The 27,011-nt window shown below is 49.9% G+C and overlaps 2 protein-coding genes across 8 annotated transcripts; both read right to left on the minus strand.

Annotated features, from left to right (window-relative positions):
- Window positions 1-2,062: 2,062 nt before the first annotated feature.
- Window positions 2,063-14,285, minus strand: ACRBP (acrosin binding protein; the record flags this gene model as incomplete). Its single annotated transcript, NM_001246605.1, is given in 12 exon segments — window positions 2,063-2,392; window positions 2,942-3,025; window positions 4,048-4,215; window positions 4,331-4,510; window positions 7,540-7,672; window positions 8,138-8,606; window positions 9,221-9,338; window positions 10,174-10,268; window positions 10,484-10,702; window positions 11,014-11,099; window positions 13,568-13,571; window positions 14,274-14,285. Coding segments are annotated over 10 exon segments (1,632 nt in total). The 3' UTR covers window positions 2,063-2,269.
- ING4 (inhibitor of growth family member 4) lies at window positions 14,281-26,873 on the minus strand. 7 transcript variants are annotated; one of them, XR_008538429.1, is made up of 8 exons: window positions 26,768-26,873; window positions 20,431-20,502; window positions 16,935-17,101; window positions 16,641-16,755; window positions 16,367-16,475; window positions 15,976-16,014; window positions 15,026-15,087; window positions 14,281-14,936 (listed from the first exon to the last, which is right to left on the minus strand). XR_008538429.1 is itself a non-coding variant. In XM_054664036.1 (8 exons), the coding sequence occupies exons 1-8, from the start codon at window positions 26,802-26,804 to the stop codon at window positions 14,897-14,899; spliced, it is 738 nt and encodes a 245-aa protein (XP_054520011.1). In that variant the 5' UTR covers window positions 26,805-26,873; the 3' UTR covers window positions 14,281-14,896. The 7 variants fall into 7 exon arrangements, 6 of the variants coding, with proteins under 6 accessions (XP_054520011.1, XP_054520010.1, XP_054520009.1 ...); XM_054664036.1 differs by having other exon boundaries at window positions 15,976-16,123; window positions 16,367-16,472; window positions 16,650-16,755; XM_054664035.1 differs by having other exon boundaries at window positions 15,976-16,123; window positions 16,650-16,755.
- Between the last annotated feature and the right edge of the window lie 138 nt (window positions 26,874-27,011).

The following is a 27,011-nucleotide window of genomic DNA, read 5'->3' on the forward strand; positions in this document are numbered from 1 at the left end:
GGGGGGGGGGGGGGGGGGGGGGGCGGGAGGGGACACACCCACTTCAGCAGATCTCAGCACATCCCTCCCAGCTCAGTGCACTCACCCAACCCCACATGGGCCAAGGAGAGAGTGAAGAGGAAGCATTGCCCTCAGAGGCCTTCACGGACTGGCCAGAGAAGAAACCCCAGCAGCTAAGGATACTTAATCCAGCCCCGACTAGGAACTGCCCCCACCCATCGTTCAGATATTCCTGCTGTGTCTGGGAACTCTTCCTGGCACACCCACCGTCTGATGCCAGATGACTAACCCACCAGCCTCTCGCTGTCCTCACCGGTTCCCCCTGGGTGTCTGTCTTCCTTTCCTAGGTCTGCCAGGTGGCTTAGTCCATGCCACTTGTGGCTTGTGCCCCACCCTGCCCGGGGCCCTCTGCATGACGGTGCTCTGCTAGGTCCTGCCTCCCACTGAGCACACTTGGCTCCCGTATTGAGCAGTCACTAGGCTGGATGGTTCCTCTTTGCTTAGGTCTGTTTCCCCCCAGCCCCTTGTCTTGTGTCCTCGGGCCAGACAACACAGAGACAAGTGGCCCTGTGGGCACAGGGCTGGGCATGTTGTCCATGCTCAATAAATAAAAACAAGTTCAAGTTTTTTGGTGGTAGGTGGAAAAGGGATTGTGGTGAAATGAGTTTGGGAAGCACTAGGTTAAACAGGTTTCTCTATTACCGCGCTCCGGAGGGCCTTAACATGCTGTCAGATGATAGGCCTTGTGTTGATCATGGAAACTGGGTGAAGGGTACATGACAGTGCATTATACTTTTCTATTTTTGTGCATGTTTGAACTCTCATAGTAAGCAAGCTTTAACAAAATGCTGTTAATTACTGCGAACCTATAGAAGGGAGAGAGACTCTACAGTGTCCCTGGAACATACTTTGGGATATGTCAACTTATTAAAGGCCAATGCTGAGCCAGGCACGGTGGCTCACGCCTGTAATCCCAACACTTTGGGAGGCCGAGGCGGGCAGATCACGAGGTCAGGAGTTCAAGACCAGTCTGGCCAATATAGTGAAACCCCTTCTCTACTAAAAATACACAAAAAATTAGCCGGGCTTGGTGGTGTGCGCCTGTAATCCCAGCTACTTAGGAGGCTGAGGCAAGAGAATCACGTGAACCCAGGAGGCGGAGGTTGCAGTGAGCCAAGATAGTGCCACTGCACTCTAGCCCAGGCAACAGAACAAGACTCCGTCTCAAAAATAATAATAAAGGCCAATGCTGGAGTCATACCTCAATGTAGGTTGTTAAGATGCAACCACTTAAACATCCAGATCATCTGGCAAATTCCTGTACACCAAGGGTTTCCTTCCTGTAATCCCAGCACTTTGGGAGGCCGAGGTGGGAAAATTGCTTGAGCCCAGGAGTTCGAGACCAACCTGGGCAACATGGAGAGACCCCATCTCTACAAAAAAATTTAAAAATTAGCCAGGCATAGTGGCACATTCCTGTGGTCACAGGGACCTGAGAGGTTGAGGTAGGAGTGTGGCTGGAGCCCAGGAGGTCAAGACTGCAGTGGGTGGTGATCATGCCACTGCACTCCAGCCTGGGTGACAGAGCGAGACCCTGTCTCAAACACAAAACAACAACAACAAAAACAACCCCAAGGTTTCCTGATCTAGGCTGTAGTTCCTGGTTTTTCCCTTCCTGATTAAGTGCAAGGTGCACACTCCCTATACCCCAGGATTGGTTCCTTTGGAAAAGATCTCATCAGGCTTTGGCCTTTATCCTACAGAGGAACAATACTACACTCGCATCTGACATCACGGGGCTTAGGGCTTCAGAAATGAAAACAGGTGCCCACATGCCCACGTCATCCTAGGGCCCCAGCCTTCTTGGCCTTCCTCAGTTCACCTCCCTGGGTTCTCAGGTCTTCTGCTTCTCCTGGCAGATGGCTGCTTCCCTGAGCACCATTCCCATGAGATTCGCTCACCGGCAGGTGGATCCATAAAACCAGGGGTTGGGGACTGACTGCCACGGGGCAGGGTAGCAGTGCTGAGGATGGGGATCATAACCAGAACAGGCCACACAGGCTGAAGATCAACACTTTATGTAAAGTCATCTTTTAAGGAGGGCGCAGCTCCCACCGTGGCCCTCTCTGGGACTGTTGCTCCAACCCAAGGAAATGTGAGTAGGGGCTGAGTAACAGACCCAGAAGGGGCAGCCTGAAAGCAATGGGGTCTCAAAACAATAGAGAATGTGGGCAGGTTGGGCTGGGGTGTGGACAGAATAGACGCCAGCTCATCCGAACTGGCCTAGAGTCAAGGTGCTGAACTCCTGGCTCCATCGAAGCACAACGTCCTCACTTTTGCCAGGGCTCAGCGCACTGTAAGTCTCATTCTGCAGACATCTCATGCGGGACACCTACACAGAGATTCAGTGCAGACGGTCTGTATCACAGAGCCAGGTGCCAGGAGTGGGGAGGAGGGGAGGTGTCAGAAGCCCAAAAGAACGAGAGGTGGGCAGGCATGGGCACAGGGCAGTAGAGGGAAGGAGGAAACTCAAATGTGGGTTTTTAAAGCCAGAGGAGACATCAAGCAGCCCAACCCCTTTCATGCAGAAACAGGCAGCTGAGGCTCAGAGGGGGAAGTGCCTCATCCCAGGCTACTTGGTGAGTAAGAAGAGGAGACAGACCGAGACCTCAACGTCCAAGTCCTGGCTCAGCCAAGGGTTCTTCCTGTGGTGCTCTTAGGGCCCTCCTCTGTTATCCACCAGCTGCCTAGGAGGGCCTTGCTTCCGCCAGGACTGGAGGAATGGAGGAGAGCCTGCTGGTGGAGGCCTCTGCCCCAGAGATGCAAGCAGGAACCGCTTTCCACATCCTAGCTGCTCGCAGAGGGGGCCTCAGAATAGACCAGTTATGGTGACTGATTGAGGGGGTGCTGGGAGAAGGAGGGGCAGGGCAGGGGTGCTCACCTTCCGATTGCGGTTTCTCATCAGACACTGCTGGCTTTTGAAGGAACAGTAGTTTGGGTACTGGATATAGTCTGTGTCACAAATCTAAGCCAAGAGCCAGAGAGAGGGAAGAGGGTATCAGAAGCCTCACCAGGCAGCAGCACTCCAGGGAATATCTGCTAGGGCAGAGCCAGGGGCAGGGTGTGGCCCAAGACCCAGGTCTTCCACACACAGGCGGCCCCTCACTCCGCTTTCCCTCTGCCTTTCCCCTGCCGCTGTGTCACAGGTTGCTGGGAAGAAGCCAGGAGCCTGGGAGAGTATGAGGCTGCCAGTCAGCTTACTGGGAAAGTGGCTGAGGAAGCGGGAATGGGGCAGGACGGGGCAGATAAGGGTCCAGAACATGGGACAGGGACCCGATTAGTGGCCTGATGTCAAGGATTTTTCTGGTAATGGTAGATAAGGGAAGGGGGAAGTGAGTCACTGCCTTCTTTGGACCTCGCCTCCCCATTCCAGATCAAGGGGCCCAGGGACAAGAGCTGGACATGGGCCCCCCAGCTCAGCTACCAGCCCTTGCTTCAGCTGCCCTTACTTTTCCTTGCCTTGGTTTTCCCTGCTAACTACAGGAGGAGAGGCCTGGATCTAAAACAACAGGTCATTCCACAGGGGAGGTAACTCAGGGGAACAGGGAGCCAAGTTGATTTAATTGAGCAGGGAAGGCACTGGAAGAGCTGGGAAGCCCGTCAGGCTAAGGCCGGGAAGTCCTGGATCACAAGGTTGGGCAGTGGTGCACGTGTCACTTAGTCATTTATTGTAGAGATGACTCTTTGATTGAGTAGGAAGTGACTTGATCACAGCCACCCAGCAAGTAACTGGCAGAGTTGGGACCAGAACCTCTAGCTCCTGTTTTCTCAGCCCTCTGGGTCCCCACTCCTTTGCCTGCTCTATTGGTGGAGGGTGGGGTGGGGTGCAATGGTCTGTTGGAGAGAGGCAGGAGGTTCAGTGAGGACGGGTTCTCAGAAGCCAGGGGCCCAAGCCCCCTTCCACAAACTAGGGCTACTCACAGCAAGTAACTGGAAGGAATGGGGTGAGGGTAGGGATGGGGCTGAGCTTTGGGGAAAGGTTCTAACCTTGGTAGGGAAATCCCCATCCTGGAAGCTAAGGAACTCAGTCTGGAGCCACCCAGAGACTCGAACATCTTCACAGCCTTTCGTGGCAAGCCGGGCACACCAGAAGTCCATGCGGAGCCCACCGTACAAATCTAGCCCGTAAAAGCGGCCTGATTCTGGGGACCCTACCTGTGGCACAGGAGATAGGGGAGAGGTGCGTGCCCCTCCCCACCTGCTGGCCACCACCACCCCACCCCTGCCACCCAGTTCTGCCTTTCCCACTGCAGGCTGCCGGGCTAGATACCTGGTTGCCGATGGACAGGCTCTGGGAGGCAAGCAAGGGGCTGACAAAGGGAGTCTTGTGGGAGGTGTCGCATTGTTGCCGCTGCAGGCTGGCCTCTGAGTGGCACTGCTCCAGCTTCAAGGAGCAGAAGTCACAGAGGGCACAGGTAGACATGTGTCGCCGCCCAAGGCTGTCACAGACCTGGGGCAGGGGAATGGGTGAGGCTGAAGCTGGGAGTCAGCGGCCTGCCTTCTCCCATGCCTCAGCCCTCCAGGGTGGGCCCTGCAGAATGTCTTTGCATTTAGCCTCTTCCAAAAGCTTCTCTGGGTTTTCTACTTGTCCTCCTCCCCAAGGGTTCCTCAAGGACCTTGCCTCAGCTATTTCTTCACCCTCTTCCTGGATGATTTATCTACTCCTAGGTAATCATCTATCTGCGAGTGACACCCAAATCTTTATCACCAGCTCTGATCTCTCTCCTGGGCTCCAAATCCTCATTGCCAAGTGCCTGACAGATGTCTGTGATTGGGTGATCTTACAGATACCCCAACTTAGCCTATCTGAAAAGAACTCATAACCCTCCCCTGCCACCTCTGCTAATGATAATGCTAATATTTACAAAGAGGTGACCCAGTGCCAGCACTATGGCTACACATGCTCTCATTTCATTTAGTTTTCACGACAACCCTATAACAGCAGAGATACTAATATTACTCTCATTTACTGACAAGGAAACTGACTCTCAGTGAGGTTGAGTAAGTTGCTCAAAGCCACTTATCTAACAGATGGGGAAGCTGGGACATGGGTCCAGGTCCTTCCAACTCTAAAACCTATGCTCTATCCAAGTACCTGGGTTGGAAACCTCCAAGTTCTTGGAAGCTATTCTTCAGAGTGGAGTTACCAATCTCCCAGCTGGATTCTGCCCTCAGCTTCCTCAGCACTAGCAGGAGATCGTGCTAAGCAGCATCTTTAGTCAACCCCACGGTCCTCCTTCCTCCCCCATGGGCACAGCCTGTCACAGTGCATGCAATCTCCTACGGCACCTTGCCTGCTCCTCCCACATAACGGAGGCATCATGTCCCTGGCCAGAAATCTTTATTGGATTCCCCTTTCCTATCAAATTCAGTGCAAATGCTCATGTTGCCATTCAAGAGTTTTTGCGTCATGACCCTGTTGATCTCTTTGACTCTGTCTCCTGCTGCTCTGCTCCAGGTAAAAGGGACTCCCCCTCCTTACTGTCCTCTTATCTAAGCCATCAAATCCAGTGAGCTCCCTCCATAAAACCCTGAACTTCTTACATTTTGTTTAAGAACCTCACCGACCACACTCCCTTTGTAATATTACTGTATCCATATTAACTCCCTCATGGGTTCTTGGCCCCTTAAGAGCAGAAACAGTATGCTCATTGTTAGCATACTAATTTCACTCATGAAATTTCTACCTCTTCTTTGGGCCAGGCACGGTGGCTCATGCCTGTAATTCCAGCTGAGTGGAAGTGGCTGAGATGGATTCCATGAGCCCAGGAGTTTGAGATCAGCCTGGGCAACATGGCGAGACCCTGTCTCTACAAAAAAATACAAAAGAAATTTCTACTCTTCTTTGCATCATAGCCTTTGCACATACTATTCTCTATCAGGAATCTTCTACCAAGCCCCTTCTTTTGCCTGGATTCACTTCTTTTATCTTCAGGTCTCAGTTTAAACATCAGTTCTTCTTGGAAGCACCCTCTGATCCTCCCAAACATGGAGAGTTGTCCCCAACCCACCCCATCTGCTCTCTGTACTTTGTGCCTATCCCTGCTACAGCACTGATCCCATCACACCATCCTGCATATTTCCTTGTCTCTCTCCTGCCCTAGATTCCAAGAGGACAGAGGACTGGCTCTATTGCACATACTGCTAACATCTTAAATATCTAGTAGAGTTTGTCCCCAATCAGTATTTTTTTTCATGACAAGATACATCTAAGTTTTATTCTAAGAGTTTTATAGGCACTTTTAGGTCTTACATTTAGGTCTTTGATCCATTGTGAGTTAATTTTTGTATATGGTGTGAAACCCTTAAGTCTTTAAATCATCTTGAAATGTTTTTTGTGTATCTACTCCTAGGTGATCATCTATCTGCAGGGGACACCCAAATCTTTGGGTGTAAGATAGAAATTCAATTTCATTTTTTCCTCATGGTTAACCCATCATTCCAGTACCATAAATGGGAGTTCCTCTTTTCCCACAAATCAGTCACAGAAAATCTGTTTCTGGGCTCTGGGTAGTCTATTTGTCTGTCACCATCCCAATTTCACATTATCCTAGTTACTTGAGCTTTATAGAAAGTCTGGATTTATATAGGACAAGTATGCTCTACCTCATTCATTTTTACGTTATTCTTGTCCTCCCAATCAGTATTTGTTGAACAAACAGACGAATGGATGGTATCTGAGCTCTCGAAAAATGTTTGCTAAATTGTATTATTTGTGAAAATCTAAGGTATATTTTCCTGGGAGTAGACTTGCTGGTTGTTGAGGACACATTGAGACTGGAATCTCTTTACAGATTCCCTGGAATGGGTTCTATGAACTCTCTGGAAAGAAGAAGAGCTGCATCTAAGGCAAAGCTAGGAAGATGGTGAGGTGGATCAAGAATCAAGAGTTGACTCAAGGCTGGGCATGGTGGCTCATGCCTGTAATCCCAGCATTTTGGGAGGCCGAGGCAGGAGGATTGGTTGAGCCCAGGAGTTCTAGACAAACATGGGCAACAAAGGGAGACCCCATCTCTACAAAAAATAAAAAAAAAATTATCCAGGCATGGTGACACATGCCTATAGTCCCAGCTACTCGGGAGGCTGAGATGAGAGGAGGATCACTTGAGCCCAGGTGGTCAAGGCTGCAGTAAGCCATGATCGCACCACTCCCCTCCAGCCTGAGTAATAGAGTAAGACCCTGTCTCAAAAAAAAAAAAAAAAAAAAGGAGTGAAATCTGGAAGCCTGGCAACTCAGGGAGGTGAAGAGGTGAAGAATGAATTCTGGACTGGATTGCATTCCAGACTGGGTCTTGAGCCTTCCTCCTTTAAAGTGGACTGGTAATGCCCTTCCTAAGAAAAAGAGTCCCACTTGGAGAGAATCTCTCCAGCTATGTCTCATGCTTCTCCTGCCCATCCTCCACTCCCATAGCCTAGCACAGTGCCTGGCCAAGAGGATGCCCAGTGGCATGTATCCATTAGGCAGTATGGCTGGCATACCGACTTCCCGAAACCAAGGATCTCCTCCTCCATGTACTTCCAGGCCTTGGCTGTGGGGGTTATGACGCAGGTATTCTCCACGATCGAATAGCACAGCACCAGCAAGGCCTCTGTGTGGGGCAGCTGCAGGAGGCTGCAAGAAGACAGCACTGAGGGTGGGGCTGGGCCAGGTGGCCCGGGCAGGAAACTACATCCAGTCTCTTCCCCTTCCCTTAGTGTCTGCTTTGGTCACACACATTCAGCATGCTTAGCATGGGGCCTTAGAGGCCTCTGGACAAATCGCCTCGTTTTTCAAATGAGGAACTGAGGACCCGAAAGGAGAAATTACTTTCTCAGGATTGCAATGCTAAACAGGGCAGAGACAAGACCAGAACCCGAGTCTGGTAGCTCCAGGTACAGGGCTTACATAGAGAATAAGCATTTGAGCAGCGCTTAAGCCAACAATGGGCACAGAATTGGTGAGGCAGTTGCGAGCTGTGCCTGAAGTCCAGACAGGTCTGAGTGGATCTGGAGGCTGAAGCTAGGAAAACGGGCTTCTCACTCCCAAGAAAGGCAGAAGGGAGGGCAGGGTGGATGACAGAGTCAAAACTTCCTATACCTGCCAGGGTTTGGGTTTCTCCAGTAGGAGTTCTCATCATATATTTCATTCATTTCATCTATTTCCTGGGCTGATCGAATGAGCTCCTGGATGTTCTCCATCATCATAGGAGTAGACTCTACTTCTCGTACCCGGGGAGCAAAGGAGGAAGGGTTAGAAGATAAAGATTCAGAGTGAAACTTGGGCTCTGAGTCTGTCTGCAGCTGAGACACAGCCTCCAGTCCCTCCTTAGTCCCCTGTCCTTCTTCCTGCTTTCCCTCCTCTTCCTGTTCCTCTTCTTGCTCTTCCTGTTTCTGCCCCTCTTCCTGCTTGTGTTCTTGTGTCGGCTCCTGCCTGTGCTCCACTCCTTGCTCCTGCTTGTGCTCTGGCGCTTGCTCCTGGCCTCCCAGGGACAAGGAGGATTGTAGGAGCTCTTCCACGTTGTTGCTGAGCCTCTCAGGCCAGGGCTGGAAGGTCTGGCGTTCCGTCACTACAGCAGGGTTTAGAGAGAAGGGAGAGAGACAGTCAGGCTTCTAGCCCCTGAGTGTCTTTGTTCACAGAGGGACACACACATAAACAAAGCAGACCAAGTCACACTTATACACACAGAAAAACACAGAAAAGAACATAAGTATTAAACTAAAAGAACATTACCACGGCAACTGTAAGGCTGGTGGTATGCATCACCTTCCCACCTCCCTGGCAAGCACTCCTCCTTCCCTAACTTCCACCTCAAATACCACTGTTTGTCCCTCTCCCTTAGGAAACACCAAGTATGCTGAGTAGCTAGCAGTCAATCCTTTCTAAAGTGAAGACATTAGCTTATAAAGGGCCTAGAGGTCCTTTATAATGCAACAATGTCTCTGGAATTGGGAAAAACGGATTCAGGGCAAAATTGTAAGTAATGGCAGAAGAGATTCTGGTCCAGGAGAGCCCTAACTTGTATTCATAAAAAGCTGACACTCCTTTGTGTAAACAGCTGTCTGCTGGCGCCCCCTTCCCGCCCAACATGCTTCCCATTTCCCTGCCATGGATGCCTTACGTTGTGGGCTCTGGGAATTGTGGGAGTAGCTGGTGGTCTCCCGGCTGCTGAGAGGGTCTCACCTGTGAAGTGGGGTGAGATGGGGGAGGTCATCGTGGTGGGTGAGACTTCAGCTGAAGCTTCTATCTCCTTGAGAGTGTTAGGTGAGAGAATAGAGACTGGCTGGGAACACAGGACTCTCTGCAGGAAGAGAAGGAAAATGGGAAAGCCTTTCCTAAAGGGCAGACTTCTGCTCCAGCTGGTTCTTCAACCCCTTTTCCAGCATGTCTTATCTCTCAGTTTCTAGGCAGGGATAAAGGGACATGGTCCCTGCTGGAACCCTCTAGACCTGAGAAAGGGTCCCTTCAGAAGATGAATCTCTGTTTGTCTGGGCCACATCCCTGCCGTCACTTTTGCATTTGACTCAAAATCACTGACCTGTTCGAAGAAACGGAAGGGCTTATCTCTTTGCCTCTTCCCATCCCTCTTCCCTACTTCTTTTTGTTTGGTTTTTGGGTTTGTTTTTTTTGTTTTTTGTTTTTTTGAGACGGAGTCTCACTCTGTCACCCAGGCTGGAGTGCAGTGGCGCGATCTCGGCTCACTGCAAGCCCCACCTCCCAGGTTCACACCATTCTCCTGCCTCAGTCTCTCGAGTAGCTGGGACTACAGGCGCCTGCCACCACGCCCAGCTAATTTTTTGTATTTTTAGTAGAGACAGAGTTTCACCGTGTTAGCCAGGATGGTCTCGATCTCCTGACCTCATGATCTGCCTGCCTCGGCCTCCCAAAGTGCTGAGATTACAGGCATGAGCCACCATGCCCAGTCTCTTCTCTACTTTTCTTGCAGTAACAGAATTGTTCAATCTGAATATCCAAGGTGAGACTGTATTCATATATAATCTGGGTAAATGACTGGCAAAATGGCAGGGAAGGAGGAGCTAAGGATGACTCTCCTGGAACCCTTCCTCAACTCCCCACTGCTGCCGCCTCTCCCTTGGCCCTGGGGCACCAAATCCAACCTTTGTCCTGGGCCTCACCTTGGCATAGTAGACGTGGTTGGAGCAACGGTAGTGAGTAAACTGGCAGAAAGACTCAAACCAGGAGGCATAAGGGAGGTTGGAGCAGACAGCACCTGAGAAAGGGCAGGGGTGGAGAAGATGAACCCGTGGGGAGCTTGGGGTGGGGCTGTGGGCAATGGACTCCACGCCATGGGGAGGGTGGAGAGTACGAGCTCATGGTGTGGTGCCAGCCATGCCCTTCCCCGCCTCACATGAGCACAGGGGTTTTTGCCCTGAGGTTTGGGTGAACACTCTGGATGCCTCGGTTTCCCCCCAGTCTGGCCCTCACCATCGGGCACTAAGCCGTGGTTTTCATATTGGTCCAGCTGGACGAGTGTGGGATTCCGGCAGCCGTGGGTTGCACGGAGACGGCAGGTAGTCTCTGCCTTCCAGGTTGGAGTCAGCAGTGCGAAGAAGCGTTCGTATTCGGTGGGAGAGAGAGGGCTGCCTGGAGTGGAGGCCTGAGTCGAATCCTGGGCTGCGGCAGGTGCCAGAGGCAGGAGCAGCACTGCGGGGCGGGCGAACGGATGATGGAAGGACCGAACCCCAAAACCCGCTCCGAGACCAGGGCAGACAGACCCAGACTGGCAAATTAGGAACGGGGTGAGGGTTATCCCTGCTGACCAGGGCGGGGGGAGTCTAGAGACAGAGGCAAAGGTCCGGCCGCGGGCGGGGGGAGATGGGAGTATCCCAGGACCTAGGGAGCCGACCCAGCGCGACCACCATGAGGAAGCGATCCAGAAACCGTAAAAGCAGAGCTCTCGGGAGGGAGAGGACTAGCCCGGGGAGAGTCTGTTGGAGCAGGTGTAAACTTCTCACCCTTCAGGAGTGAGGGAAGGAAGCCAGCGGCTGGCTTCCTCATGGCCGGAGAAGATCCGCCCGCGTTCCGTGGACCCAAGCCGCCTCTAACGGGCCAAGCCGCAGAGAGAGCCGCAGGCGCGGGGCGGGGCGCACGCGGGCACCGCCCACGCGTCACAAAGAGCGGGCCGGGGCGGGGCCTCGACAGCCGGGCTCTCAGGGCCCTAAAGTGGCAGAGCCCATCGAGATGGTAGGAATGGCAAAAAGCTACCTTCACTTAGCGTCTTTGTCTTTTTTTTTTTTTTGAGACGGAGTCCTACTCTGTCGCCCAGGCTGGAGTGCAGTGGCGCGATCTCGGCTCACTACAACCTCGGCGTCCCAGGTTCAAGTGATTCTCCTGCCTCAGCCTCCCGAGTAGCTGGGACTATAGGTGCGTGCCACCACGCCCAGCTAATTTTTGTATTTTTAGTAGAGATGGTATTTCACCATGCTGGCCAGATGGTCTCGATCTCTTGACCTTGTGATCCGCCCACCTTGGCCTCCCAAAGTGCTGGGATTACAGGCGTGAGCCACCATGCCCGGCCTAATTTTTGTATTTTTAGTAGAGACTGGGTTTCACCATGTTGGCCAGGCTGGTCTTGAACTCCTGACTTCAAGTGATCTGCCCACCTCGGCCTCCCAAAGTGCTGGGATTACAGGTGTGAGCCACCGTGGCCAGCCACTTAGCATCTTTACATGCACTACCTTACGTAATTGCCATAGGAATCCCATAAGGTAGATACACTATCATTCGTTTTACAGATGAGAAATCGGGGCTTAGGGAAGCAACTCGCCCAACAAACAGGTCGTGAGGTCTAGAGCTAAGCGCAGGCAGAGATAGAATGTGCAAAACCAAGTCAAGGCCTATCTGGGTAGGAACTAGACAGGGCGCCTCCGTGAGCAAAATGGGTCCAAGGGGAAAACAAGACGGTGGCTCAGTGGTCTACGAAAGTGGTTTCCAAGGGAGAATCGAGTAAGACAGTCCACTGAGGTATGGGAGGAGAACTTTTGTTTTTGTATCTGTTTTGTGTTTAAAATGAGAAATTCCAGCCTGGGCAACAGGACGAAACCTCGTCTCTACAAAAAGTACACAAAATTAGCCAAGCGTGGTGGCACGTGCCTGTAGTCCCAGTTTCTTGGGGGGCTGAGATGGGAGGATCGCTTGAGCCCATGAGGCCAAGGCTGCAGTGAGGTGCAATCGGGCCACTGCTCTCCAGCCTGGGTGACAAAGTGAGACCCTGTCCCCACCCAAAAACAAAAGTAAAAAAGAAAAATAAAACAAGAAATTGTCTTGGGCCAGACTTGGTGGCTCACGCCTGTAATCCCAGCATTTGGGAGGTCAAGGCGGGTGGATTCCTTGAGCCCAGGAGTTCCAGACCAGCCTGGGCAACATGGCGAAACCCTGTCTCTACAAAAAATACAAAAATTGTCAGGTGTGGTGGTGTGCGCCTGTTGTCCCACTTACTACTTGGGGAGGCTGAGGTAGGAGGATCACCTGAGTCTTCAGAGGTCAAGGCTGCAGTGAGCTGAGATCTCACCACTGTGCTCCAGCCTGGGTGACAAAGTGAGACCCTGTCCCAAAAAAAAAAAATTAATTAATTAATTAATAAAATAGAGACCAGGCACTGTGGCTCATTCCTGGAATTCCAGCACTTTGGGAGGCCAAGGAGGGTGGATCTCTTGAGGCCAGGAGTTTGAGACCAGCCTGGCCAAAATGGTGAAACTTGGCCGGCGCGATGGCTCATGCCTGTAATCCTAGCACTTTGGGAGACCGAGGCGGGCAGATCACGAGGTCAGGAGATCAAGACCATCCTAGCTAACACGGTGAAACCCTGTCTCTACTAAAAATACAAAAAATTAGCCAGGCGTGGTGGCATGTGCCTGTAGTCCCAGCTACTCGGGAGGCTGAGGCAGCAGAATTGCTTGAACTCGGGAGATGGAGGTTGCAGTGAGCCGAAATCACGCCACTGCACTCCAGCCTGCATGACAGAGTGAGACTCCATCTCAAAAAAAAAAAGGGTGAAACCCAGTCTCTACTAAAAATACAAAAATTATGGCTGGTCTCAGCACAGTGCAATCTCTGCCTCCTGGGTTCAAGTGATTCTCCTGCCTCAACCTCCCAAGTAGCTAGGATTATAGGCATATGCCACCACATCTGGCTAATTTTTGTATTTTTAGTAGAGATGGGGTTTTAACATGTTGGCCAGACTGGCCTCGAACTCCGGACCTCAGGTGATCCACCCAGCTCAACCTCCCACAGTGCTGGGATTACAGGTGTGAGCCACCGCACCCAGCCTATTTATTTTTTTGAGACAGAGTCTCACTCTATCGCCCAGGCTGGAGTGCAGTGGTACGATCTCAGCTCACTGCAACCTCTGCCTCCCAGGTTCAAGCGATTCTCCTGCCTCACCCTCTCAAGTAGCTGGGATTACAGGCACCCATGACCACGCCCAGCTAATTTTTGTATTTTTGGCTGAGACCGGGTTTCGCCATGTTGGCCAGGCTAGTCTTGAACTCCTGACCTCAGGTGATCCACCTCCCTTGGCCTCCCAAAGTGTTGGGATTACAGGCGTGAGCTACCGGGCCTGGCCTACTTTAAAAAAAATTTAAAAAAATGAAAAAAACAAATCAGCTTGGGCGCAGTGGCTCACGCCTGTAATCCCAGCACTTTGGGAGGCCAAGGCAGGCAGATCATGAGGTCAAGAGATGGAGACCATCCTGGCCAACACGGTGAAACCCTGTCTCTACTAAAAATACAAAATTAGCTGGGCGTGGTAGCATGTGCCTGTAGTCCCAGCTACTTGTAAGACTGAGGCAGGAGAATCACTTGAACCCGGAGGCGGAGACTGCAGTGAGCCAAGATCACGCCACTGCACTCCAGCCTGGCGACAGAGTGAGACTTCGCCTCAAAGAAAAAAAAAAAAAGAAGTCAAGCTAATGTATAGTATAGCAGTACGTACGTATAGCACAAATACATCATTTATTGGAAATTAAGTGAAAGATGTTTTATGGAGAAAAGATGCATGATTTACAAAGTTTTGGAGACCCCCTGGTCTGAGGCCCACCCTCCAGCACCTCTGTCTTTCCCAAGTTGAGAACTTACAAGTTCTCGGACAGAGGCACCACTCTGGTTTCATGTCATGTCCTAATTCTGGCATGCCATCCTCTCACATCGCATCCAACCCAGAGGACGCAAAAAGAATGCTCAGCATGTTTACTAAAAGTGTCTCTACAATAAACACAGCAGGCCAACATGTATAGCTTTTATTTACCTACCCAAGTTCCTTTTACATGTGAGTTATCTGCATTCCACCTTGCCCCCTCTCCCATTCACAAGGCCAGGATGAATCCTCTTGGCACAGAGGAAGGGGTGCCCCTTCAACTAGGGCCAGAGCCTAGATGACCTGGTGGATCCCCCACCATGAAAAAAGCAGGAAGGGAATGGAGAAGAAAAGTGTTGATCACACCTAGCCCTCACCACAGGAGGGGGAATGAAGAGGTCTGGGGGACTGCCCCCATGCTATGCCCCAGTCCTTAAATACAAAGCAAGGAGAATGAAAAGGACCCTCCCTCTGAAATACAGCACCGACCTCAGCATGGAGGCAAAAGGACAGTGGGCAAGACCACGTCCCTCCGAAGGGAGAGGGCTGAAGGAGAGCACATACCGTTAGTGGCTGCGGCACCCCTCCCTACCAGGGTCTGATGCAGCCTCAGCACCGGGAGTGGGGAGAGGGGAGGAGAAGGGATGACAGCACTGTGCCATCCACTCCTCCCTGAACCCCTGGCCCCAGCACAGGCATTCCTCTGCCCACTAGCCCAAGTCAGGGGATGTGGAAGAAACTGTGTTGGAATCCAAGGCCCTTATCTATTTCTTCTTCCGTTCTTGGGAGCAGCGTGGGCAAAACCTGAAACAGAGAAGAGGAGAGAAAAGTGAGTGAAAGGGAGAATGCCCTTGACCACTCAACTTAGGGACCCTCCAACTCCTGCCACTTACCATTTCCCCCGAGGCTTGGTTGTCAGCCCCACACAGGCAAAATGGAACCACTCAATGGAACACTGGAAGAGGAAGAAAGAAGTAGTCAGGGGCCAGGAAGGGCCAGAGGAAGGAGAGAAAGCCCCTCCAGATTCCTTAGGAACATCCTGTCCTTTACTCCATCCTTTTGGAGAATTCTTGGAAGTCCCAAGGCCAACCAGTTCCCACCGTCTTCCTTCTATTCTTTTTTTCTTTTTGAGGCAGAGTCTCACTCTGTTGCCCAGGCTGGAATGCAATGACATGATCTCAGCTCACTGCAACCCCCGCCTCCCGAGTTCAAGCCATTCTCCTGCCTCAGCCTCCCAAGCAGCTGAGATTACAGGCACAGGCTATCATGCCTGGCTAATTTTTGTATTTTTAGTGGAGACGGGGTTTCACCGTGTTGGCCAGGCCAGTCTCGAACTCCTGATCTCAAGTGATCCGCTCACCTTGGCCTCCCAAAGTGCTGGGGTTACAGGCGTGAGCCACAGCGCCAGGCTTTCAGGCTTTTTTTTTTTTTTTTTTTTTTGAGACAGAGTCTTGCTCTTGTCGCCCAGGTTGGAGTGCGGTGGCGTGATCTCAGCTCACTGCAACCTCTGCCTCCTAGGTTCAAGCAATTCTCCTGCCTCTTGCCTCAGCCTCCCGAGTAGCTGGGATGACAGTCGTGTGCCACTATGCTCAGCTAATTTTTGTATTTTTAGTAGAGAAGGGGTTACACTATGTTGGCCAGGCTGGTCTCAAACTCCTGACCTCACGTGATCTGCCCGCCTCAGCCTCCCAAAGTGCTGGGATTTCAGGCAAGAGCTACTACGTCCAGCCCATCTTTCTTCTATTCTGAAGTCCCAGTACTCAACTGTGGGATTTTCCCTCTGTTATACCCACTCCCTTCATGCCCCTCACAACCCCCCATCCTAAGGCAAAATGTTTCTCACATCAGGGTTGTCACAGCCAATCATCTCTCCATAGGAGACCTGGTGACAAAGGCAATAGGTGGGTTCGTTGGGATCCACAGGCATATCCAACACATCAGAGGGGTGGACACTGCCAAAGGTCACTGAGGGCATCCCATACTCAGGACTTCTGCATGCCAAGAGGAAGAGAAAGTGTCATCTACAGGAAGGGAAGCTAAAGCCTGAGGCTTTCAGAGGTGGCAGGAGATCCTGGTAGGGCAAATGATTTGTGGCTTCTCCAGCAGATACCAAAATGATAAGAAGAGTTCTTGGCGCAGAGATATAGAAAGCGGCAGGGGGCGGTGCAGGCTGGGAGTGGGGCACCGGGGGAGAAGAGGATTTCATCCGGCAAAGGGCTCCCTGAGTCACTCACGCGCGCACGAGCTTTAACTTCTTCTGGGCAGTCTTGGGGGCTTCTTCATCCGAGTTTTTCCCTTTGGAACGAGCACGAGCAGCTTTCTTCTCCTTTTGAGTCCGGCCTTCTAGGGAAGAGGGAGAAAGCCAGAGGCAGGGAGACAGAAAGATGGGTTAAGTCCTCTTCTCTCCCCCTTTCCAACCCGGTGCCAAACTTCCCACCAGATGAAGAGCTGACTTCTTCTCCCTTTCAATCCTCGCCCCACCTCTCACAGCCCCGCCCCCCTCCTCACTCTTTTTGCCTTTGCTGGAAGAGCTGTCATAGTCACTTGACTCAATCTGTTTCTCCTTGAGATCAGCCTCAAAACGGGCCAGGTCTGTGTCCAGCCGCCGAATGTGTTTGTCCACCTGGGTGGAAAGGAAGGAGAAAGGAGAGGTACAAAACTATCTCCAATTAAAGAAAATAGGTTAAGGCAGAGTTTATGGATCTCACAGACCCCAAACAGATCCCAACACAGTTGAAGGAGGGGTCTAAGACCCTGAGGATTAGATGGGAAGTAGGCGGGGAGCCATGAACAGGGCCATACCATCTCATAGGTCTGCATGGCAAGCTGCACCTTGTCGTCACCAAATTCCTTGCACTTGCCATAGGCTTCCTGGATCTGTTTGAGAAGGGCCAATTTTTCCTCGGAGCTCAGGCTGCGGGCGCTACTCATATACTCAGTGGCCAACTTGTCAATTTCAGCCTTCAGGTCTACAACAGAGACAGAGGCCTGGTCACAATGGCCCCTGAGTGGCTAGGTGAAACACATTTCTTCCTTTTGTTCTTTGGACCTTTTCCATTGATTAGCATAACCTTCCAACTAAAAAGTACTGAATGTTCAGAGGTACTGTGCCATGCACTCAAGTAATGGAACATACTGACAATATTTGCTTTAAAGGTCCTTTCGAGGTGCTGAAAACATTGCTATCATAGTTGGAATTTAAATTACTGAAACACAGCAAGGGATCCTTTGCACACCACATTAATATGAAGTGTATTTTTGTCCATGTTTGAAGATGCTTCTTTGAAGGGCTTGCTGCTTATTGAATTTTGTCTCAAAAGCCATTGTTTCCTTCTCAAAAACATCCCACAGCAGTTGTCTGCCGCAAATCAGGCTGAGTCATCTGCTGTTGCTGGTTTCCAAGTCTGTACATCAATATCATACATTTCAAAATTATTAGTATTTTTTCTTTTTGACATAGGGTCTCACTTTGTCGCCCAGGCTGGAGTGCAGTGGCACAATCATGGCTCACTGCAGCCTCAACTTCCTGAGATCTGGTGATCCTCCCATCTCAGGCACCACCACGCCTGGCTAATTTTTTCTATTTTTTTGTAGAGACAGGGTTTTTCCACGTTACCCAGGCTGGTCTCGAACTCCTGGGTCAAGCAATCTGCCTGCTTCAGCCTCCCAAAGTGCTGGGATTATTGGGGGTGAGCTACCATGCCTGGCCTAATCTATTTATTTTTAGAGGCAGGCGCAGGTTCTGTCTTATGTTTGTTGCCTAGGCTGACCTCCAACTCCTGTCCTCAAGTGATTCTATCTTTTCGCCTCCTGAGTAGTTGAGTATATCACACAATTTAAAATTAGACCTTACTCCAACATCCATGTAACAATTCTGCTTATCTCACTGCTCACTCCATTTTTTTTTTTTTTTTTTTTTGAGACAGGGTCTCACTCTATTGCCCAGGTTGGATGGAGTGCAGTGGCATGATCATGGATCACACTGCAGCCTCAACCTCTGAGCTCAAATGATCTCCCATTTCAGCCTCTGGAGTAGCTGGGACCACAGGCACATGCCACTACACCCTGATAATTTTTTTAAAAAAATCATTTCTAGAGATGAGGTCTCACTATATTGCCCAGGCTGGTCTTGAACTCCTGGTCAAATGATCCACCTGCCTCAGCCTCCCAAAGTGTTGGGATTCCAGGTGTGAGCCACTGCAGCCAGGCTGCCCATCCTATTTGGCTCATCATTGCAACTTCTTTCATTTTCCATTACTTCTTTTTTTCCTGTTTGTCCATCCTAGATATTGCTCCAAACACGTTTTTTTGTTTTGAGACGGAGTCATGCTCTGTTGCCCAGGCTGGTGTGCAGTGGCGCGATCTTGGCTCACCTCAACCTCTGCCTCCTGGGTTCAAGGGATTCTCGTGCCTCAGTCTCCCAAGTAGCTGGGACTACAGGTGTGCGTCACCACATCTGGCTAATTTTTGCATTTTTAGTAGAGATGTGGTTTCACCATGTTGGCCAGGCTGGTCTCGAAGTTCTGATCTCAAGTGATCTGCCCGCCTCGGCCTCCCAAAGTACTGGGATTACAGACATGAGCCACGGCACCCGGTCTCCCAGATGTTTTATTTTATTTTATTTTTTTTTTTTTGAGACCGAGTCTCACTGTGTTGCCCAGGCTGGAGTGCAGTGGTGTGATTTCAGCTCACTGCAACCTCCACCTCCCAAGTTCAAGCGATTCTCCTGCATCAGCCTCCTGAGTAGCTGGGATTACTGGCATGTGCCACCACACCCGACTAATTTTTGTATTTTTAGCAGAGACAGGGTTTCACCATATGGGCCAGGCTGATCTCAAACTCCTTATCTCAGGAGACTCACCCGCCTCTGCCTCCCAAAGTGCTGGGATTACAGGCGTGAGCCACCGCACCCGGCCCCAAATGTTTTAATATTGGAAGAATGGTAATGTCCCAGGACATTGAGACTATAGATGTTTACTAATATTTGGAAGGGCTCATAAATATGCCAGTAGTAAGAGACAAGTCTGACTCTAACATAGTGCAGCAACAGATAACCAGGAGGATCTGTGAAGACACTGTTTATACTCCACTTCATTCCAGGCTCTTGGAAGAAGCTGAAAAAGCATATAGTTCCATAATCTCCAACTGTCTTTCCATGCATGAACTCAAGAGTTACAACTGTATTACAAAAAAAGCAATCTGGTTCTCACCATTCGGCAGGCAGTTCTCAGGGAACTATGTCCAGGGTTTTCGATGATGTTCACCTTTTCATGTGTAAACTCAGAGTAACTTAAGACACAGCTTCATGTATCTCAAAACCAGTCTGTTACATCCTTGAACATGGCTACATAGAATGAAGACAAGACTACAGATCCTTCAGTGGGTACGGGAATAGCTCCAACAGACATCTTTGAAGAAACCAAGTGAATGCCCCAATGCAGCCAAATTTGCTCAATGTTCCAGGCTGGAGATGGTATCTAATGCTTCTGTAAGTGTGAACGGTGTAGAGATCCCGTTGTCGATTACTGCTTTTTTTTCTTTCCTCTTTCTTTTTTCTTTCTCTTTTTAAGGACTTCTCATATAGCAAACCTCCCATCTACCAACATATGTTGCAGTCTAAAGTCACACTGGGAATTTGTGACAGTAACATTAACAATGAGAGAAGTAGAAACATTTTAGTCATCCTATAAATATATCAAACGTGGAGAGCAGAAATGACTCGAGTTGACTTTCTTTAATTCTTCTTTTTTTTTTTTTTGAGACAGAGTCTTGCTCTGTTGCCTAGGCTGGAGTGCAGTGACATGTGGCATGATTTGGGCTCACTACAACCTCCACCTCCCAGGTTCAAACGATTCTCACGTCTCAGCCTCCCAAGTAGCTGGGATTACTGGTGCGTGCCACCACACCTGGCTAGTTTTTGTATTTTTAGTAGAGATGGGGTTTCACCATGTGGCCAGGCTGATCTCAAACTCCTGGCCTCAAGTTACCTGCCCGCCTAGGCCTCCCAAAGTGCTGGGATTACAGGTGTGAGCCAGCCTGGCTAATTATTCTCAAGGAAGACATAAAGAACACAGCATCTTCGAATTCTTGAGGCGTTTTCACAATACTCTATTTGTTATGAAAAAGCTGATACAGAAATGAGGATCATTATCCTGTTTTAAGAATTCCAAGAGCGTAAAAAAGGAGAGAGAGAAGCCACAGTTCTCCAGATCATACCAGATGATACGGTGACATCAAGTAGAAAAATAAATGATTACACACACTCATTAGATACAAAAACTTTTTACTCTATACATACCCTCTGTTCTTTGGTCTAGGTCCCTCATGAGCTGAAAGTTTCTCTGTAATTCAAAGGGAAGGTTTTCAATACCTAGGGAAGAGAGAGAAACAATCACAGGACTGACTATGCATAGGCCTTACAGCTCCTTTTAAAGTGCAGTTCAGGCCGGACATGGTGGCTCATGCCTGCAATCCCAGCACTTTGGGAGGCCGAGGGGGTGGATCACTCAAGGCCAGGAGTTCAAGACCAGCCTGGCCAACATGGCGAGACCTCCATCTCTATTAAAAATATGAAAATTAGCCTGGTGTGATGGTGGGCATCTCTAATCCCAGCTACTTGGGAGGCTGAGGCATGAGAATCACTTGAATCCAGGAGGCAGAGGTTGCAGTGAGCCGTGATTGAGCCACTGTACTCCAGCCTGGGCAATAGAGCAAGTCCCTGTCTCAAAAAGAAACAAATGGCCAGGCATGGTGGCTCACACCTGTAATCTCAGCACTTTGGGAGGCCGAGGAGAGCAGATGACGAGGTCAGGAGATTGAGACCATCCAGGCTAACATGGTGAAACCCCGTCTCTACTAAAAATACAAAAAATTAGCCAGGTGCGATGGCAGGTGCCTGTAGTCCCAGCTACTCAGGAGGCTGAGGCAGGAGAATGGCGTGAACCTGGGAGGCGGAGTTTGCAGTGAGCCGAGATCGCGCCACTGCACTCCAGCCTGGGCGACACAGCGAGACTCCATTTCAAACAAACAAACAAAAAATAAAGCGCAGCTCAGTTTTCCTTCCTCTGAACCTCTGGATTTATCTGTGACAGGATTGATCAGGTCTCTCATGACAGGCCATGCTTAACTCTTTCTCTACAAAACCTTTCCATTTCTGCGTGGCTATCCCACCCTTTTCGCCTTCAGTGACCTTCCTTTATAAATAAGCTCTTCCCGTCAGGTGTGGTGGCTCAAGCCTGTAATCCCAGCACTTTGGGAGGTTGAGGCGGGTGGATCACGAGGTCAGGAGTTCGAGACCAGCCTGGCCAACATGGTGAAAGCCTGTTTCTACTAAAAATATAAAAATTAGCCAGGTGTGGTGGCACGTACCTGTAATCCCAGCTATTCAGGAGGCTGAGGCAGGAGAATCACTTGAACCCGGGAGGCAGAGGTTGCAGTGAGCCAAGACTGCACTACTGCACTCCAGCCTGGTGACAGAGCAAGACTCTGTCTCCAAAAAAAAAAAAAAAAAAGCTCTTCCCTTTCCTTTCTTTTCCTTTTTTGTTTTTTGAGACGGAGTCTGGCTCTGCTGCCCAGGCTGGAGTGCAGTGGCACGATCTTGGCTCACTGCAGCCTCCACCTCCTGGGTTCAAGTGATTCTCCTGCCTCAGCCTCTGGAGTAGCTGGGACCACAGGCGCGCACCACCACACCCGACTAATTTTTGTATTTTTAGTAGACACAGGGTTTCACCATTTTGGCCAGACTGGTCTTGAACTCCTGGCCTCAGGTGATCCGCCCGCCTTGATCTCCCAAAGTGCTGGGATTACTGGCATGAGCCACTAAGCCCGGCTCCTTTCTTTTATTTTCCATCTCTGCCTCCAAGCTCTTTGTCCTCAAATTACAAATAGTCTCCTGGTATCCTCTATTATACACATAACACTTCCAATCTACTTCCATATAGTAGCCAGAATGTCCTTTTTAAAAAATGCAAACCTGGCCAGGCACGGTGGCTCATGCCTGTAATCCCAGCACTTTGGGAGGCCCAGGTGGGCGGATCAGCTGAGCTGAGGAGTTCAAGACCAGCCTGGGCAACATGGTGAAACTCTGTCTCTACCAAAAATACAAAAACTTAGCCGGGCTTGGTGCACACGCCTGTAATCCCAGCTACTTGGGAGGCTGGGGCACAAAAATCCCTTGAACCTGGGAGGTGGACGTTTCAGTGAGCCGAGATCATGCCAATGCACTCCAGCCTGGATGACAGAGCAAGACACTGACTCAAAAAAACAAAAAAAAAACACAAAAATAAAAAATGCAAACCTAATCAAGTCACTCTCCCGCTTATAACCTTCTGGTAACTTCCTACTGCTCTGAAGATGTTCTGCGCTTTCTGGCCCTTGCTTACCTCACACCAGCCTGAACTCATGTCAGTCTCCCTTTGTGCTCTGCTTTGCCCATACTGGCCTCCTCTCACTGCCTCAAACTGGCCTGTGCTCCTCCTGCCATTTGGCTTTCCACATGCTGTTCTCTCTAGTTGGAATGCACCACTCACTTTTCCTCATCCCATCCACCCCATCCCTCTTGGCCTATTAAATTCCTGTTCGTTCTTCCAAAGTTCAGCTCAAACTCAACTTTCCCAGACTCTGTTAACTGCCCTCGATCTATGTCAAGGTATTCTAGCCACCTTTTTAAAGCACTTATCCAACTGTAATTAAATAAATGTGTAATTAGTTGGCTGGGTGCGGTGGCCCATGCCTGTAATCCAGCACTCTGGAAGGCAGGTGGATCACTCAAGGCCAGGAGTTCAAGACCAGCCTTGGCAACCTGGCAAAACCCCATCTCTACTAAAAATACAAAAATTAGGGCCAGGCACGGTGGCTCACGCCTGTAATTCTAGCACTTTGGGAGGCCGAGGCGGGTGGCTCACTTGAAGCCAGGAGTTCAAGACCAGCCTGGCCAACATGGTGAAACCTGTAATCCCAGATACTTGGGAGGCTGAGGCACAAGAATTGCTTAAATCCGGGAGGTGGAGGTTGCAGTGAGCTGAGATCGCACCACTGCACTTCAGCCTGGGTGACAGAGTGCGACTCCGTCTCAAAAACAAAACAAAACAAAAATTAGGCCAGGCGCGGTGGCTCACACCTGTAATCCCGGCACTTTGGGAGGCCGAGGAGAGCAGATTACGAGGTCAGGAGATCGAGACCATCCTGGCTAACATGGTGAAACCCCGTCTCTACTAAAAATACAAAAAAATTAGCTGGCCGTGGTGGTGGGAGTCTGTAGTCCCAGCTACTAGGGAGGCTGAGGCAGGAGAGTGGCGTGCATCCAGGAGGTGGAGCTTTCAGTGAGCTGAGATCGTTCCACTGCACTCCAGCCTGGGCGACAGAGCGAGACTCTGTCTAAAAAAAAAAAAAAAAAAAAAATATAGATGGGCATGGCGGCCCGTGGCTGTAGTTCCAGTTACTCCAGAGACTGAGGCAGGACAATTGCTTGAACCAGGGAGGTAGAGGTTGCAGCCCGGGCAAAAGAGCAAGACTGTTTCAAAAAACAAAAAAATTTAAAAAAATAATGTGTAATTAGTTATTTGGTATCTGTCTCCCCAGGCCGAACATGGCTATCATATTCTCTCCTGTTTCCATAGTGTTCAGAATTATGACTTGCAAAGAGCAGGTACTCAGTAAATACTTGAATAAATGCATGAATATTTGTCACCCCAGTACAAGAGAAATCTCTTGCCAAGACTCCACCTAAAACTTCAAAATGCCTCTACTTGCTGGGCACAGTGGCTCACGCCTGTAATCCCAGCATTCTGGGAAGCCAAGGCAGGTAGATCGCTTGATCTCAGAAGTCTGAGACCAGCCTGGGCAATATGGCCAGATCCTGTCTCTATAAAAATTAAATATATATATTAAAAATAAAAGGCCTGGTATGGTGGCTCATGCCTGTAATCCCAGCACTCTGGGAGGCCAAGGTGGGTGGATCACCTGAGGTCAGGAGTTTGAGACCAGCCTGGCCAACACAGTGAAACCCCGTCTCTACTAAAAATACAAAAATTAGCTGGGTATGGTGGCGGGCACCGTAATCCTAGCTACTCAAGACGCTGAGGCAGGAGAATCGCTTGAACCCGGGAGGCAGAGGTTACAGTGGGCCAAGATCGCACCATTGCGCTCCAGCCTGGGTGACAGAGTGAGACTCTGTCTCAAAAACAAACAAACAAACAGAAAAACTAAAATAAAATAAATTAAAAAAAATAAAATGCCTCTACTGTTTAAACCTACAACTTCAGGTCTGCTACCACCAGTTCACAAGACTGAGTCACTGGTGATTTACCAAATCTAATGGTGTTATTAAGCCTATCCTAAAAAATATCTCTGCAGCAGTTGGCATGATCTTTTCTCCGCTGAGTAACTTTCTTTTCTTTTCTTTTCTTTCGAGGTATAGTGTTGCTCTTGTCGCCCAGGCTGGAGTGCAATGGCGCAATCTCAGGTTCAAGGAATTCTTGTGCCTCAGCCTCCCAAGTAGCTGGGATTACAGGCGTCTGCCACCACGCCCAGCTAATTTTTGTATTTTTAGTAGAGACGGGGTTTCACTATGTTAGCCAGGCTGGTCTTGGAACTCCTGACCTAAGGCCATCCACCCATCTCAGCCTCCCAATGTGCTAGGATTATAGGCGTGAGCCACCGCTCCCAGCCTTTTTGTTTTTGTTTTTGTTTTGAGGCGGAGTCTCACTCTGTTGCCCACGCTGGAGTGCAGTGGCATGATCTCGGCCCACTGCAACCTCCACCTCCCAGGTTCAAGCGATTCTCCTGCCTTAGCCTCCTGAGTAGCTGGGACTACAGGGGCACACCACCACACCTGGCTATTTTTTTTTATTTTTAGTAGAGACGGGGTTTCACCATGTTAGCCAGGCTGGTCTCGATCTCCTGACCTCATGATCCGCCTGCCTCAGCCTCCCAAAGTGTTAGGATTACAGGCATGAGCCACCGCGCCTGGCCACCAGCCTTTTTTTTTTTTTTTTTTTTTGAGAGGGACACGGAGTCTTTCTCTGTCGCCCAGGCTGGAGTGCAGTGGTATGTATGATCTTAGCTCACTGCAATCTTCACCTGCTGGGTTCAAGTGATTCTCCTGACTCAGCCTCCCAAGTAGCTGGGATTACAGTCACATGCCACCATGCCCAGCTAATTTTTTTTTTTTTTTAAAGTAGAGACTGGGCTTCACCATGTTGGACAGGCTGATCTCAAACTCCTGACCTCAAGTGATCTGCCCGCCTTGGCCTCCCAAAGTGCTGGGATTACAGGCATGAGCTACTGTGCCCAGCCTGTCTACCTCACTTTCTAAGCAGGAAGAAGCCACTTTAGATTCTTCCTTCTCTCTCAACCACTCAGTCATTCAGTCAGTCCTTTCATATTTAACTCCTAAATACTTCTGTAACTCCCTAAAATCAGGTTCTTATCTCTGTCCTGGAATGTTATCACTAATTGATCTCTGTTATCAACAATATCATGCTCCAATTTACCATATATTAGTCATTTTCCTCTATAAAAATCATACTCTACTTTAAAATGCAAACTTCTTCGTTTGGCTTAAAAGACCTTGTCCAATCTAGCCTCAGCCTCTTTCTCCAGTCTCGTTTCTCAATTTCTTACCTTAGATTCATAAATATCAAATACGCTGACCTCTGAGTCATAAATATCAAACACCCTTGACCTTGCCACAAACCCATCACAGTACCTTTGCGGATGCTTTCCCCAACCTGGAATTCCTTTTTTCTCTCCTCACTGGCAAATAACCTTCAAGACCCTATTCAAACATCACCTCCGCTGTAAAGCTTTTCCTACATCCCCAGGTAATTACCCCCTTTTCTCCAGGGTTGCCTACCAAGTGTCCTTTTTAATGTATTTCCATTATTTCACTTGTCGCAGTGTTTTATAATTATTTGCAGAATCTGTTTCCTACTAGATCGTGAGCTTCTTGAGGGCAGGAGCCTTGTCTTACTCATTTTTCTATCCCTAGTGCCTGCCATTATGTCTGACCCATAGCAGGACCTCAATAAATATTTGTTGAATAAATGACTCCGGGCCCTAAAACAAATGTAAGCGCATAGAGCAATAGGCTTTCTGCAGGGGTGGTTTACATAAATGGCATAAACACCAGATTTTCATTTGATGGGAATTAGATCTTTACTCCATGAAGAGAAGCGTTCTAGTTCATCATCTGACAGTGGTAACTCATCACCACCACTCTCAACCCCATGAGAAGCCACTTTTGAGGAAGAATAGAGTGGAGGAGAGGTCTTTACCGCTGCTCCAAATGGCAGTGGGTGATAACGATTCTGAACGACTATGGGGAAAAAAATCTACCCTGAGGCTGGAGACCCTGGAGAATGGGGGCAGCAACTATCTTCCTGGCCATGCACACTAGCCCTTCAAGACACGTCTCTAACCCCCACACCGCACCCCTCCCTCGTCTACACCCATCAGCGGGGCCTCGATCCTGCTGCCCCGCCCCCTCTTTTTCCGCACCCTCCAATATTTCCTGCCACAGAACCGCTTCATAATTGTGACCTTCTCGTCACTGGAACTTAAGGGCTACAGATCCTCTCATCCCTGATCCCCGCACCACTCTGCAGCCCCGACCCCCACCTCCAGCCTGCTCTTACTGTCCAGATAATGTTCCAAATACATCCCCGCAGCCATCTCGAAGCAAAACAAAGCAACTTCCGATCCGCCCCGGAAGTGACTGTAACGCGACAGGGGCCGAAGCCATTTTGCGGCTAAAGCCTTTCCGCCCTTAAAAGGAGAACTTCCGCCCTTAAAGGAGAACTTCCGCCCTTACTATATTACCGCCGGTACACATCCGCCCGACACTGAAACTTTTCCTTTTGCATGGTAACCACGACCGCC

The sequence above is a fragment of the Pan troglodytes genome, chromosome 10, assembly GCF_028858775.2.
Source record: "Pan troglodytes isolate AG18354 chromosome 10, NHGRI_mPanTro3-v2.0_pri, whole genome shotgun sequence".
NCBI lineage: Eukaryota > Metazoa > Chordata > Mammalia > Primates > Hominidae > Pan > Pan troglodytes.

Excerpts from the sequence above, each read along its gene's own strand:
- ING4 (XM_054664033.1), bottom strand. The coding sequence starts at position 26,804 with ATGGCTGCGGGGATGTATTTGGAACATTATCTGGACA. Across the intron at positions 20,503-26,767 it reads TTTGGAACATTATCTGGACA|GTATTGAAAACCTTCCCTTT; the intron begins GTAAGAGCAGGC and ends TCTCTTCCCTAG. Across the intron at positions 16,476-16,640 it reads TTCCAGCAAAGGCAAAAAGA|AAGGCCGGACTCAAAAGGAG; the intron begins GTGAGGAGGGGG and ends CCTCTTCCCTAG.